The 15119-nt window shown below is 48.3% G+C and overlaps 1 protein-coding gene across 2 annotated transcripts in view; it reads left to right on the top strand.

Moving 5' to 3' along the window:
• adamts17 (ADAM metallopeptidase with thrombospondin type 1 motif, 17) overlaps window positions 1–15119 on the top strand; it is a 119544-nt gene that overhangs the window by 77294 nt on the left and 27131 nt on the right. The window contains exons 10-15 of one of the 2 annotated variants that reach the window (XM_083760199.1): window positions 898–1048; window positions 5404–5505; window positions 5832–5977; window positions 7148–7317; window positions 8844–8941; window positions 11063–11183. In XM_083760199.1, coding sequence (XP_083616325.1) covers window positions 898–1048; window positions 5404–5505; window positions 5832–5977; window positions 7148–7317; window positions 8844–8941; window positions 11063–11183 — 788 coding nt within the window. Of the gene's footprint in view, window positions 1–897; window positions 1049–5403; window positions 5506–5831; window positions 5978–7147; window positions 7318–8813; window positions 8942–11062; window positions 11184–15119 lie in introns of both variants that reach the window. The other variant, XM_083760198.1, reaches the window with a different exon arrangement.

Here is a 15119-nt window from a genome sequence, read left to right as displayed (position 1 = left end):
TCTCCAGCCACATGGCTCTCTGTTCAGGCTGCACCACACTGGGAGTCAATTCAACTCCGTTCAATTCTATGGAGGCCTGTTTAACCATAGCAGCATAATGTTAGAGAGAGAGAGTGGAAAGTCCAGCTCAGTCTCCGCGTGCTCAGCCAAAGGCCACACACTGCTGCTCCTCCAGTCTCCAACGTCCTCGCAGTCGCAAAGAGAGAGAGAGAGAGAGAATGTGGCTTTTCAGAGCTGTGCACGTGCATAATACGCAGGCGAGTGCATGCAGACAGACACATGGCTGCACGGATGCTCACACAGTTCTTTGATCAAGTTGAATGGTTTCCTGTGACTCGATGCATTCATCATCAGCCTCTCCGGAGCACCGTGACGTGACACCACCAGTTAAACTGTTATTATTCATTGGAGTCTGGTCAGAAGGGTCCTGTACATAAACGGCTGTGGTTGGATGATAGAAGCTAATGTGTTTAGCCGTTAACGATTTCCAAACATGTCATGACCCATGGCAGACGATTCCAAGTCTCTCCTCTCCACTCGCTCATTCTTGAAGCCGCAATACCCTACTGGCCAAAGCTTGAACTGCAGTCGGGCGGTTTTTGCTCGTTTTTTGCACGTAGCACGAGCAAAAAGAACGCACAGCTAGCAGCCAGGGTTTAACGCCGTTCAGGAACAGATTCAGGCACGTTCCCGTCCGCGTTTTGGACAACCCCTTTTTGGTGTCCAAATCGATGAAATGGAAGTAGAGAGCGTTCTTCAAAGCGCCACTGAGCAACTTTTGAAGTGAACAGAGGGGGCAGGGCTGTCTGCTTATAATGTAGCCTAACTGTCTGTGTGTGTGTGTGTGTGTGTGTGTGTGTGTGTGTGTGTGTGTGTGTGTGTGTGTGTTGGAAACAGGTCCAAAGCCAGCGGTTGCCTGTTGCACACGGACCCTCGGAGCCGCTACCAGGTGCGTCTGCCCCCCAAGCTGCCCGGCATGCATTACAGCGCCGACGAGCAGTGCCAGATCCTGTTTGGCACCAATGCTACTTTCTGCAGCGACATGGAGGTAACACGCACCCACGCACGCACACACACACACACACACACCACAACGGCACTTTCTGCAGTGACATGGAGGTAATAGAAATGTTTTAACCCATTCTGACCTGAGATCAGATTCATACGAGGTTTCCACTGGACACACGCTGGTCTGACGAACCCATTCTGACCTGAGATCAGATAAAAAAAATGTCAGTCTTTCTTCGATTTTTCAAAAAATAGCAGACCTACAAGCTCGTATCGCGCCACTCGGTGGCGCGATATGAGCTTGTAGATCTGCTATTTTTAAATAGCTAAAGCATAACATGATGCCAACACCAAAATGGGTGCCCAGTCAGAATGGGTTAACCCATTCAGGACTGAGACCAGATTCTACAAATGTCTTCTAAATCATGACAGTATTCAGAAAAGTATACAGTATGTAATCGGCCGCCGACCCCCATCTGAAAATATGTTGTTCCGGGGACACCCCTCCCCCCCCCTCTGAAAGAATAATATATTCAAATTGTCAAACTTATTTTTAAGATCCATGGAAATGTCCCCCACTAATCCAGGTGACAGACTGTACATGGTGTCTATAAAAGAAATGAGTGTTTTATTGTTGGTGAGAATACTGTACGTGGTGACAGGTGACATACTGTACAATTGGTGTCTATAAAAATGAGTGTTTTATTGTTGTTGAGAATGCTGAAAAGTGCAACAATGCGCTAGATTGGCTGTTGTTCAAGGTGGGTGGGCCCACTGGGCTGTGTGAGGTCAGGTGATTGGCTGTTGTTCAAGGTGGGTGGGCCCACTGGGCTGTGTGAGGTCAGGTGATTGGCTGTTGTTCAAGGTGGGTGGGCCCACTGGGCTGTGTGAGGTCAGGTGATTGGCTGTTGTTCAAGGTGGGTGGGCCCACTGGGCTGTGTGAGGTCAGGTGATTGGCTGTTGCTCAAGGTGGGTGGGCCCACTGGGCTGTGTGAGGTCAGGTGATTGGCTGTTGTTCAAGGTGGGTGGGCCCACTGGGGCTGTGTGAGGTCAGGTGATTGGCTGTTGCTCAAGGTGGGTGGGCCCACTGGGCTGTGTGAGGTCAGGTGATTGGCTGTTGTTCAAGGTGGGTGGGCCCACTGGGCTGTGTGAGGTCAGGTGATTGGCTGTTGTTCAAGGTGGGTGGGCCCACTAACCCATTCTGACCGGGCACCCATTTTGGTGTCGGCATCATGTTATGCTTTAGCTATTTAAAAATAGCAGATCTACAAGCTCATATCGCGCCACCGAGTGGCGCGATACGAGCTTGTAGGTCTGCTATTTTTGAAAAATCGAAGAGCGACTGACATTTCTAGAATCTGATCTCAGGTCAGAATGGGTTCATCAGACCAGTGTGTGTCCGGCGGAAACCTCGTATGAATCTGATCTCAGGTCAGAATGGGCTAAGGTGGAGAGGTGATTCTGGTGGAATAAAATGCCACCATCCAGCATTACTTTGTTTTCATTCTGCATGCATAGTGTGGGACCAAAAAAAAAGGTAAAAACACAGAAATACGCTGGCGGATTCTCTCACCCATTTGCTTAATATGTTAGTCAAATAAATATAATGTGCTTGTTACTGCCCGACTGTCACTCTGGGGCGGGGGATGCGGCCAATATAACGGCATAAAACAGCCCCCAAATGCCCCAAAAACGGGAGGCATACTATGATCTGAGGTGCGCTGGGGGTCGGGAGAGGGTTGGGGTTAGGTTTAGGTGTCTGCCCCGGGGGAGGTTAGGGTTAGGGTGAGGGTTTGAGGTAGGTTGTCGACCGGACCAATGCTCCGTCGGATCAAAGTATAGTAACCCCCAAAAACGACCAAGGTGTTGCGTGTGCACACACACACACACAGGTTCGCACATGCATGTGCAGGGGGGGCCCTTCGAGCTTCAGTGCCCAGGGGCCCTCAGAGGTGCCATCCAGCCCTGCATTCAGGTACAGCTGCTCGTGTGTTACCACTATATGAAGATATTCTGCGTCCAGCGAGAATACTCATTTGTTCCAGTTGTTGCTGTTGCTATAGTCATGGCTGCCATAGTCTCGCGTTGCCAGAATGTTGCCTCTCGCAAATTTCCAAATGCTTCCGTCATACAGTCTGGAGCAACGGAAGCTCTGATCGTGAGTAAAATATAAACGCTTCCGTCATACAGTCTGGAGCAACGGAAGCTCTGATCATGAGTAAAATATAAATGCTTCCGTCATACGGTCTGGAGCGACGGAAGCTATGATCATGAGTAAAATATAAATGCTTCCGTCATACGGTCTGGAGCAACGGAAGCTCTGATCGTGAGTAAAATATAAATGCTTCCGTCATACAGTCTGGAGCAACGGAGGCTCTGATCGTGAGTAAAATATAAAGCGGAAGTGAAGCCTCCTCCCCACTTCTGTTTTGTCTTTACAGTCGTGCACATTTATCCTAATATAGATTAAAATCATCAGCATATATAGCTTGCTGCTTAGCAGAAATTAAGAAAAGAAAAAAGAAATTAAGCTCTAAAGATATTTTAAAATATTGAACTGAAATGGCAGCTTCCTTACTCAGATTTTGGGAGCTGTAGTTCCAGACTCCATATAGCATTCGGAGATTGTGGAATAGTTGTCTGGCTACGTGAGACTATGGCTGCCAGTTCCCACCTGATGTTGTGTGGTAGTCCAGACTGCTCCAGACCGTAACTGAACAACTGCTAGCTTACATAACGTCTTGAGGCTAGAGCTGAAGTCTAAGGCATACAGGTCGTCAGAGGACAACATACAATATCCATCATTCACTGGAACCAATTTGTATCCTCCAAAGACGATCATATGATCTCCCACCATGCAACAGCAGATGTGTACCATCCCTGAACATATCGGGCCGTTCTCCCTGGGCTCAACCTTCTTCCAGGAGGAGGTCTCTGGACTGAATCTCAACCTTCTTCCAGGAGGAGGTCTCTGGACTGAGTCTCCACACATTGAAGTACTGCGTTGCAGCCACCAAATATGTACAGCTCTCCATTGTAGGTAAAGGCTGAATGATCCCAGCGTCCTCCTGGAAGAAGGTGGGCATAAGGTGTGTTCATCCAAGGCGTAGCATCCGCGGCGCTGTCCGGGGTTTGATGAGGTCAGTGTCGTGATCTTCATATTATGGAGATCCATGTGATGATAGTCAGCTCCACATATGGAGATCCAAATGTTACTTTCCACGTTGGGCAACGTCAGTAATGTTACACTGGTACCTGCACTTACTGTAAGTACAGTACGTGAGAGTAAAGACAGGCTTCGTTCAGCGATGGAACCCTGAATGGACACTCAACAAATGTCATTCATTACAGGAAGCTTTACGTCTCCTCTCCCTCTGGTTTTGGTTTTTAACATAGCTGGGATTCCTGAAACAGGCGACTGGGTGGGTTATTGAGGTCTGGTATTACTAGGCTGCATATGGGACCGACCGGGCCTACAACACACACACACGCACGCACACACACACACGCACACACACACACACACACACACACACGTACACACACACACACACACACACACACACACACACACACACACACCTGTTATTGACTTATTGCTGCTGCGCACCACCTTTGCATAGGAAACAGATGCATTCTGAGACAGACGTGATTTGAATACCGTCAGCTAAAAGTCCCAAAAGTGATAGTCGGTCTAACTGTCCAGGTGGAGTTTGTTTAAAATCCTAACAGTAACAATCAGCCTTATCCGTCCAGGTGGAGTTTGTTTTTTGTTTTTGTAGAAAAAGGTTACGGAAGTTTCTGTAAACCTGGCCGTGCGTCTGTCCCTCTGGTTGGTGCATCATGGGTAAAGGTCCATAGTTTCACTGTACAGATATTCAACTGTTAGATCAACGTTATGTTCTCAGCTTGCTTATGATTCTTGATGACTATTTTTTTATGTATTTGATGCTAAAAGCGTCTGATAAATGCCTACAGGTGGGCAGGAAGCTGGCATTAGACGGCCTTCTCTGTCACTACCAGTGTTTGAACATTTCTCAACAACACTACAACGAGCGATTACACCATTTTAAAGCTAAAGTGAAATCCAGGCAGTGAAAGTGACACTGCGCTGTATTTAATTCCGCAGTCATCGTGTTAAAAATAATAGCGGTTAATAAGGCATGTACAGTGAGGACATGAATAACAACAACAAATTTAAAGACTCAGCTAAAAGCAAGAGCGTTAGAAGTAGGTCTTGAGCTCTGCTTTAAAAATGTCCACAGAGGTTGCCTGTCGGAGGTATTTGTTCCACGCCGTCGGCCTGTAGAAGCAAAAAGCGGCTGTTGATACAAGACGTTTCTTTAAACTGTGTGTGTGTGTGTGTGTGTGTGTGTGTGTGTGTGTGTGCTCCAGCACCTGATGTGTGCTGGTCTGTGGTGTCTGGTGGAAGGAGACCCTTCCTGTAAAACCAAGCTGGACCCTCCACTGGACGGAACGGAGTGCGGAGCGGACAAGGTAAAACTATGAAACGGACTGAGATCTATGCAGATCTACAAGCTCAAGCTCGGTGCCCCCCCCCCTCCCGTGTCCAGATTATGGTGTGTGTGTAACGTTCATTGTCAAATGACTGACAACGAATGGACAGTTTTGAGTGTTTGCGTAAACACAAACATTGAAGACAAAACGTGAGGACGCAAACTGTGATTTGACCGGCCCCCGGAATGAAGTGATGTATGATGACGATAAGACCTCACTTCACACCAGTGTGATTTTCTTTGTACATAAGTATGCTCATATGCTCTGTGCGTGTGCGCGCGTGTGTGCGTGTGTGTGTGTGTCAGTGGTGCAGGTCGGGGGAGTGTGTCAGTAAGACGCCCATCCCCCAGCACGTGGACGGAGACTGGAGCGTCTGGTCCCAGTGGAGCATGTGCAGTCGGACCTGTGGGACCGGAGCGCAGTTCAGACAGAGGAAATGTGACAACCCTCCGTAAGTTCTGACCTGAGATCAGATTCATACGAGGTTTTCCACTGGACACACACTGGTCTGATGAACCCATTCTGACCCGAGATCAGATTCTAAAAAATGTCAGTCGTTCTTCGATTTTTCAAAAATGGCAGACCTACAAGCTCGTATCGCGCCACTCGGTGGCCACTCGGTGGCCACTCGGTGGCCACTCGGTGGCGCGATATGAGCTTGTAGATCTGCTATTTTTCAATAGATAAAGCATAACATGATGCTGACACCAAAATGGGTGCCCGGTCAGAATGGGTTAATAGAGACGGCACCCGGAGGAAACCCTGAGGCGAAATTGACATAGTGGCCGTATTTAGGTATTGCAGCTTGTTGGGGCCAAGGCTGGTCCGTTGACTATCAATCATTGCACACGTTCATGATGATGACACGTGAACGCTGTTTCATGCGTGAACGCGTGCAATGACAGTCAACGGCCAGCACGTTCACGATTTGGCCCAATCCATCCCAGAATGCACTCGAGTGAAATCGCCTCACGCGCTTTTTGAGCAACTTAATGCAAGTGGATGAGAGGAGAAAAACGGTGCCGTCTCTATTAATATATACTCTAATATAATAGCTGTTAACTCATTGACCGCCATCTAGTGGTGACTCAGAGTAAATACACACATACATACACATAACTCAATTGGCGAGGCTCTTGGATTGAAAGCCGTTTTTCACGGGGAACTGGTCTCTATACTGCCTCCCCCTGGCCAGCCGGGGCACCTGATGGATGAGATTGGAACTGGTTGTAATAATGTGGTTACTTCCACGTGCTACGTCCAACCAGGGAAACTCCCTCCCTGTCAGGTGAAAAGAAGCAGCTTGGACTCATGCATAGAATGAAGCATGAGGTCAGTCCGCTTCCCTCCCCAGTCCCCAGGTTGGTGGAGGTATAGTGTAGAGCCCTGGGTTACAATGAGTAAAAAACCCTGTTCACTCAAGACACGCTCCATATATGGCCAGTACAGAATTGTTTCCATATGTTGATCTAACCCCCCCATGTCCATGCGCCAGCGCTCGCCCAGCAGTCTGCTGTCACCCAGGGTGAGGTGGCTTCTCGCCCTCAGGGCGTCGTACTGGAATAAACGTGTGTGTGTGTGTGTGTGTGTGTGTGCGCCTCTCCTGTTCCCCTCTGTGCAGGCCCGGGCCGGGGGGCCGCCACTGTCCTCGGACCAGCGTGGAACACAAGGTGTGCGAGGGACCCCCGTGTCCCAAAGGGACCCCCAGCTTCAGGGACCTGCAGTGTCTGTCCTACGACCGGCATGCCAGCAAGAAGAAGACTGGGATCTTGACGTCTGTCATCGACGACGGTGAGAGAGAGTGTTAGGGGTCGTCCCCAACTAAATGAATGATAGTGTGTACTCTGAGAGTGTACAAACGGGGGTCCACAGCCCTAATTCCTAATGCATGTCCAACTGGGGGGGTGCTGGAGCTAATACATGTCGATTTAGGGGTCCCTGACATGTAAAGGTTTGAGAACCACATACATTCATGAATCCACTTGCTGACCGGCTGTCGCTATTGAGCAATTGTTTTTTTTTATAGGAGTTTATATGTGACCATACCATTAACATCCTATATAAGGATAATAAAAAATCATTATGCTTTAACCCATTCTGACCGGGCACCCATTTTGGTGTTGGAATCATGTTATGCTTTAGCTATTGAAAAATATTTTTATTATATTTTTTCATCCCCCCGCGCAGCATCAAAGATCCGTTGAAGCCAGCACTTCTGAAGCTAAAGCCCCGAGACAATGGAGCCATGATCCGCAGCTCAGCTATTATCAGTGCACAGATTTGACTCAGCGTTAAGTAGCATGTGACGTGTCAAACTAGGGGGTTTTCATGATTCTGAATCCATTCCACGCATTAGTTTTGCACGAAAAACACTCGGCCATTGCTACTTGCCCAAATGTGCCCAAATGTGCTGACCTCATCACATTTGTGACGACAGCTATGGCTGAATTTAGCCCAAGGAGTGAGTTCATGTGCAAAACTAATGCTTGGAATGGATTCAGAATCGAGAAAACCCCCTAGTTTGACATGTCACATGTTACATAAAGTATAATGACATTTAGTCATTATGCTTCACATTAAAGAGAAAAGAAAGACCTGTGTTTTCTCCACCCCCACCCCCCCCCCCCCCCCCCCCCCCCCCCGACAGGATGTCAGTGTGTTTATGCGAGGAGGGCAGAGTAAAGGTCTCTCTCTCTCTCTCTCTCTCTCTCTCTCTCGTCCCTCCCTGGTTGCCTCACAGAGTCATTTGAGGTCAGCGTTATTAGCAAGGCCCAACCCCGCGAGCATTTCTTTTTTTTCTCGTTCCCACCGACCGCAGCGCTGTGTGTGTGTGTGTGTGTGTGTGTGTGTGTGTGCGTGTGCATGCGTGTGTGAGTGCGTGCGTGCGTTTTGGCTGTGTGTTTATCTGAAAGGACATTGTACGTGTAGAGTTTGGTGCTGTGTGCACCAACCATAACGGACCTGCTAGCTGCATGTGAGGTGGCCTCACAGTTAACACTAGGTCCTGGGTTCGATTCCCACTGGGGACACTGTGGGCCTGTTACAATTAAGGCATTTAGCTCTTAATCCAGAGCGTTTTACAGTAAGCAAGAACAAAAAACATGGTGGGGGAGGGGGGGATGACATGACATGACCAAAGGATTTCTGGGGGTCCCAGCCAAAAACGTTGATAGGGAACCCCGGGTTAGGGTGTAAGATTAGGGGATACAAAAGCATTTGTGTGTGTGGGCACGTGTCTTATGTGCGTGCGTGCGTGTGTGTGTGTGTGTGTGTATGTGTGTGTGCAGAAAAGCCATGCTCTCTGTTCTGTACCCCAGTGGGTCGGGACGCCCCAGTGCTGATGACGGACAGAGTTCTTGACGGGACGCCCTGTGGACCGTACGAGAGTGACCTGTGTGTCAACGGCAGGTGTCAGGTACACACACACACACACACACGCACGCACACATGCACGCACACACCGACAAAAAAGCCACCTCCTCGATCCGGGTCACAGACAAAGAGCAAAGCTGGCTAAGATCGTCTATACCCCCTCGTTCACTTTGCATTAGACTCTGTTTCCCAGAAGGCCTTGCAAGCCAGTTACGTCATTGTAACGCGTCGGCCTCGTCACCACGACCACGACAAAACCGGATCGTCATACTAATCTTCTAACAACGGCGAATGAAACGCATTAAACCAATAGCGGTTTTTGCGCGGAAAATGTTAGTAGGAGTCGTCTACTGTCTACAATATAAACACCCATAGCACTTTAATCTGACTCCAGATCAGCAGAGCCACCCGTCAATCACTATAATGTTCCTGTCTTAGTTCAGTTGTTGAAGATGTAAATGTTGACCTATAAATAATTTGCAGCCATCTCTCTCTCTCTCTCTCTCTCTCTCTCTCTCTCTCTGGGACATGTGGAGTGTTTCCAGGCTACGTACTGTACCCTGAAGGATGGTGGGGGGTTATTTGGATCTGCCGTTCCTACTACACTCTGTCTGAAAGAGAGAGAGAGAGAGAGAGAGACTACTACACTCTCTATCTGACTCGTGTGTTTATTTGCGAGTGCCAGGACATTTAGGAGGAAATCCCCCTCCTTCTGGTCAATGGAGAGAGAGAGACAAAGAATGAGAGAGAGAGAGAGAGAGAGAGAGAGAGAGCGAGAGGGGGGGTGGGGGGGAGAGAGACAGAGAGAGAGAGAGAATGATAAAGGGAGAGAGTCCAGAAAGTCAAATATGGATGTAATTATGATGACGCACATGCTGCTCTCACTCTCTGCAAAATGCTCACTTTTTACATGTTGTTAACGACTCACACATCCTTTACCGTGTGCAACATCTCACCCACAGTCAATACACATGGAAATGAAGTGTGTGTGTGTGTGTGTGTGTGTGTGTGTGTGTGTGTGTGTGTGTGTGTGTGTGTGTGTGTGTGTGTGTGTGTGTGTGTGTGTGTGTGTGTGTGTGTGTGTGTGTGTGTGTGTGTGTGTGTCTGTGTGTGCGCGCGCGTCGAATTTGAATGGTTACAGGAGATGGCTACCTCTCTCTCTCCCGCTCAGGTGAGAGATGGAGTGATAGAAGGGGCGAGTGAGAGAGCGAGCAGGGTAGAGTGAGGTAGAGGTGAAGGGGGGTGAAGGGTGTGAATGTTTTTCTAAGACCAGCGTGCAAATCTCTGGAATGTGATGAGAGAGAGGGGGAGAGAGAGCAGATGGGAGAGGCACACATTTTGTCTGTTTGTTCAATAACATTTAATTTAGTTTATTAGTCATATTTCATTCATCTGAAAGATTTTAGTTTCCGTCTAGTTCAGTCGACAAAATATCTTAGGAATTTAGTCGCCTAAATCTACAGTCCCATAAAAGAAATTGCTTCCTAACTATCATTTAGCATGGGGACCACCTGGAACTCCCTCAAGGACCCATGGGGGTCCCAGGACCCCACTTTGGGAACCAGTCATAATGCTACTTACTTTAGCACTGGCGTTGCTACAGTAGGTGATAGCATTTGGCGCCCGCCATCTACGTGCGCACCCACTCGCAATATGTTTCTTTCGATCGGTTGATTTATTGATTGATTGAAGTTTATTAACAGTTTGAAGAATTACAGTACATTTCAGGTACAACTCGATACAAAACGTGTCAACTGTGGACGACACCATAAAGCATTACCGTAAAGCATTACACTTCACAATAGGGTCCACCGTGTTCAATTCAGCAGAACATTTAGAGACGTACAAATATACTCTTCTATGTAGCCATAAACAGGATATCATCATAGAGGAGGTAAAAAGGGGGAAAGAACATATACAGTGAGGGGAAAAGGGGGTGGGTGGGGGATAACATAAGTAACATCCGGTCGCGAGTTTTTCGGCTCTTCAAAATAAGGGTTGCACGGGGGGGAGAGTCACACGCACGCACGTGCACGCACGCGCACCCACATGCACCACATGATGACACAGGCCAGCAACCTGAATCTGTCCTTGTTTTCTTTCTCTCTCTCTCTCTCTCTCTCTCTCTCTCTCTCTCTCTCTCTCTCTCTCTCCCCGTGGTCAGAAAATCGGCTGCGACGGCATCATCGGCTCGCTGGCCAAGGAGGACCGCTGTGGGGTCTGCAACGGAGACGGACGATCCTGCAAGATCATCAAGGGAGACTTCAACCACACTAAAGGCATGGGTGAGTAGTGCGGTAGATTTCAACCACACTAAAGGCATGGGTGAGTAGTGCGGTAGATTTCAACCACACTAAAGGCATGGGTAAGTAGTGCGGTAGATTCCAACCACACTAAAGGCATGGGTGAGTAGTGCGGTAGATTTCAACCACACTAAAGGCATGGGTAAGTAGTGCGGTAGATTTCAACCACACTAAAGGCATGGGTGAGTAGTGCGGTAGATTTCAACCACACTAAAGGCATGGGTAAGTAGTGCGGTAGATTTCAACCACACTAAAGGCATGGGTGAGTAGTGCGGTAGATTTCAACCACACTAAAGGCATGGGTAAGTAGTGCGGTAGATTCCAACCACACTAAAGGCATGGGTGAGTAGTGCGGTAGATTTCAACCACACTAAAGGCATGGGTAAGTAGTGCGGTAGATTTCAACCACACTAAAGGCATGGGTAAGTAGTGCGGTAGATTCCAACCACACTAAAGGCATGGGTGAGTAGTGCGGTAGATTTCAACCACACTAAAGGCATGGGTGAGTAGTGCGGTAGATTTCAACCACACTAAAGGCATGGGTAAGTAGTGCGGTAGATTTCAACCACACTAAAGGCATGGGTAAGTAGTGCGGTAGATTTCAACCACACTAAAGGCATGGGTAAGTAGTGCGGGTAGATTTCAACCACACTAAAGGCATGGGTGAGTAGTGCGGTATAGATTCCAACCACACTAAAGGCATGGGTAAGTAGTGCGGGTAGATTTCAACCACACTAAAGGCATGGGTGAGTAGTGCGGTATAGATTCCAACCACACTAAAGGCATGGGTAAGTAGTGCGGGTAGATTTCAACCACACTAAAGGCATGGGTGAGTAGTGCGGGTAGATTTCAACCACACTAAAGGCATGTGTAAGTAGTGCGGTAGATTTCAACCACACTAAAGGCATGGGTAAGTAGTGCGGTAGATTCCAACCACACTAAAGGCATGGGTAAGTAGTGCGGTATAGATTTCAACCACACTAAAGGCATGGGTAAGTAGTGCGGTAGATTTCAACCACACTAAAGGCATGGGTGAGTAGTGCGGTAGATTTCAACCACACTAAAGGCATGGGTAAGTAGTGCGGTATAGATTTCAACCACACTAAAGGCATGGGTAAGTAGTGCGGGTAGATTTCAACCACACTAAAGGCATGGGTGAGTAGTGCGGGTAGATTTCAACCACACTAAAGGCATGGGTAAGTAGTGCGGTAGATTCCAACCACACTAAAGGCATGGGTGAGTAGTGCGGTAGATTTCAACCACACTAAAGGCATGGGTGAGTAGTGCGGTAGATTTCAACCACACTAAAGGCATGGGTGAGTACTGCGGTAGATTTCAACCACACTAAAGGCATGGGTAAGTAGTGCGGTAGATTCCAACCACACTAAAGGCATGGGTAAGTAGTGCGGTAGATTTCAACCACACTAAAGGCATGGGTGAGTAGTGTGGTATATTTCAACCACACTAAAGGCATGGGTGAGTAGTGTGGTATATTTCAACCACACTAAAGGCATGGGTGAGTAGTGCGGTAGATTTCAACCACACTAAAGGCATGGGTGAGTACTGCGTCGTTGGCTCCGTCACAATTTACACACATTTAACTTTTATCGGTGCACAAGTAATTGAGATTCACGATTCACGATTTAAACTCCTTGACTGCTTTGCACGCAATTATTATAAATATTATTATTATTATTATGTCTTTGCCACGGACACATTTTGTCCCTGTACGGAAATATTATGACCCCTGATCCTTGTACGGACATGAAGCCTTGACGCCCGAAGCCTTCATTACAACGTCCTGATAAACGGATATTCAACTTTCAAAAATAATATATGTTTATATATATATATATATATATATATACACACACAGTATATATATTTATTTATTTTTTACTTTTTAAAATTATTAAAAATAAATGAAAAAGGTTATTGAAAAAACACGTATTACGAGGACAGTATGAGTCACCGGAACCAATGATTCCGTTTTTGATGAATCTTACAATGAAGTAAGAAGTTACAATGGCTTTGTATAGGAAGGGGGCGGGGCAGCTAAAATGAATGTCAAATATCTAGGTTCTTAAGTTTAAAATGCTATATAAGTCTACATAAAATGCTATATAAGTCTACATCAAATGCTATCTAAATTACATAAGTTGGGCCTTTGCATACGCCTGTAAGGTCGTCTGGGCTATGGCAAGTGCTACAGGCCATGATGGAGTCTGAAGAGGTACCCACCTCTTTCAGACTACGGCGGTGTGAGGCTGCAGTTCTGACTGCAGTGGGAAGTTCATTCCATATAGAGCCAGAAGGGAGAAGAGCTTGGGACGTGTGGAGCGTTGCCTCAGCGTTTTTAGTGAAGGTAGTTCCAGCTTCCCTGCGTTGGCTGATCTGAGCGTGCGGTAAGGTTTGTAAGGTTCAATCAGACTTGCAAGATATGCGGGTGCCATATATACCTTTGGTTGCTTTGAATGCCAGCATCAGAGTTTTGTACTCTGTGCGGGCAGCGACCAGGAGCCAATGGAGGGAGCAGAGAAGGGGGAGGGGCAGCGACCAGGAGCCAATGGAGGGAGCAGAGAAGGGGGAGGGGCAGCGACTGGGAGCTAATGGAGGGAGCAGAGAAGGGGGAGGGGCAGCTACTGGGAGCCAATGGAGGGAGCAGAGAAGGGGGAGGGGCAGCGACTGGGAGCCAATGGAAGGAGCAGAGAAGGGGGAGGGGCAGCGACTGGGAGCCAATGGAGGGAGCAGAGAAGGGGGAGGGGCAGCGACCAGGAGCCAATGGAGGGAGCAGAGAAGGGGGAGGGGCAGCTACTGGGAGCCAATGGAGGGAGCAGAGAAGGGGGAGGGGCAGCTACTGGGAGCCAATGGAGAGAGCAGAGAAGGGGGACGGGCAGCGACCGGGAGCCAATGGAGGGAGCAGAGAAGGGGGAGGGGCAGCGACTGGGAGCCAATGGAGGGAGCGGAGAAGGGGGAAGACATGTGAACATGTTGGCTGGTTGAAGACCAAGCGAGACACACAATAATGTTTAAAAACAGTGGAGTGTTCCTTTAATTTTTGTGATTTAACATGACATTTGCTACTGAATTCATGTGGATTCTCTTTCTCTCGCACACAGACGCAGAAGCACAAATCCGCACGCACACACACACACACACACACACCGTTTTACCTAGGCTAGCTAGCTCGACAAGGGGAAATGTATGTGTGTGTGTGTGTGTGTGTGTGTGTGTGTGTGTGTGTGTGTGTGTGTGTGTGTGTGTGTGTGTGTGTGTGTGCGTGTGCGTGCCGTACAAGGCGTGGTCACCACTCGACACGTGACCTCCTCCCCCTCTCTGTTCTCCACCAGTCACCAGTAGGGGGCAGTGTAAGAGAGTTTCTACCTGTACCATGGCTCGACCCCGAGCTGTCCCCAAGTGTTTCTCATGTAAGATGCATGCGCTGTGTGTGTGCGTGTGCACGTGTGTGTTTGCGCACATGTTTGTGTGTGTGCGTGTGTGTGCATGTGTGTGCCTTCCTGCTCCGCCTGTGGTGTTTGACTTTAGGTCAATGAGAGAACCAGCTGTCTATGGGCTCTCCTGGTAGATGTAGTCCAAACCATCAAGCTGGGATATGTAGTCCAAATCATCCTGTAGTCCAAACCATCCAGCTGGGTGATGTAGTCTAAACCATCCAGCTGGGAGATGTAGTCCAAACCATCCAGCTGGGAGATGTAGTCCAAACCATCCAGCTGGGAGATGTAGTCCAAACCATCCTGTAGTTCAAACCATCCTGGGAGATGTTGTCCAAACCATCCTGTAGTCCAAACCATCCTGTAGTCCAAACCATCCTTGGAGATGTAGTCCAAACCATCCTGGTTGTAGTCCAAACCATCATGGGAGATGTAGTCCAAACCATCCTGGTTGTAGTCCAAACCA

This window comes from Protomyctophum parallelum, assembly GCF_964188405.1.
Source record: "Protomyctophum parallelum genome assembly, chromosome: 2".
Taxonomy (NCBI): domain Eukaryota; kingdom Metazoa; phylum Chordata; class Actinopteri; order Myctophiformes; family Myctophidae; genus Protomyctophum; species Protomyctophum parallelum.
Note: the sequence above shows the minus strand (reverse complement) of the source record. Positions and strands in the feature narration are given on the sequence as shown.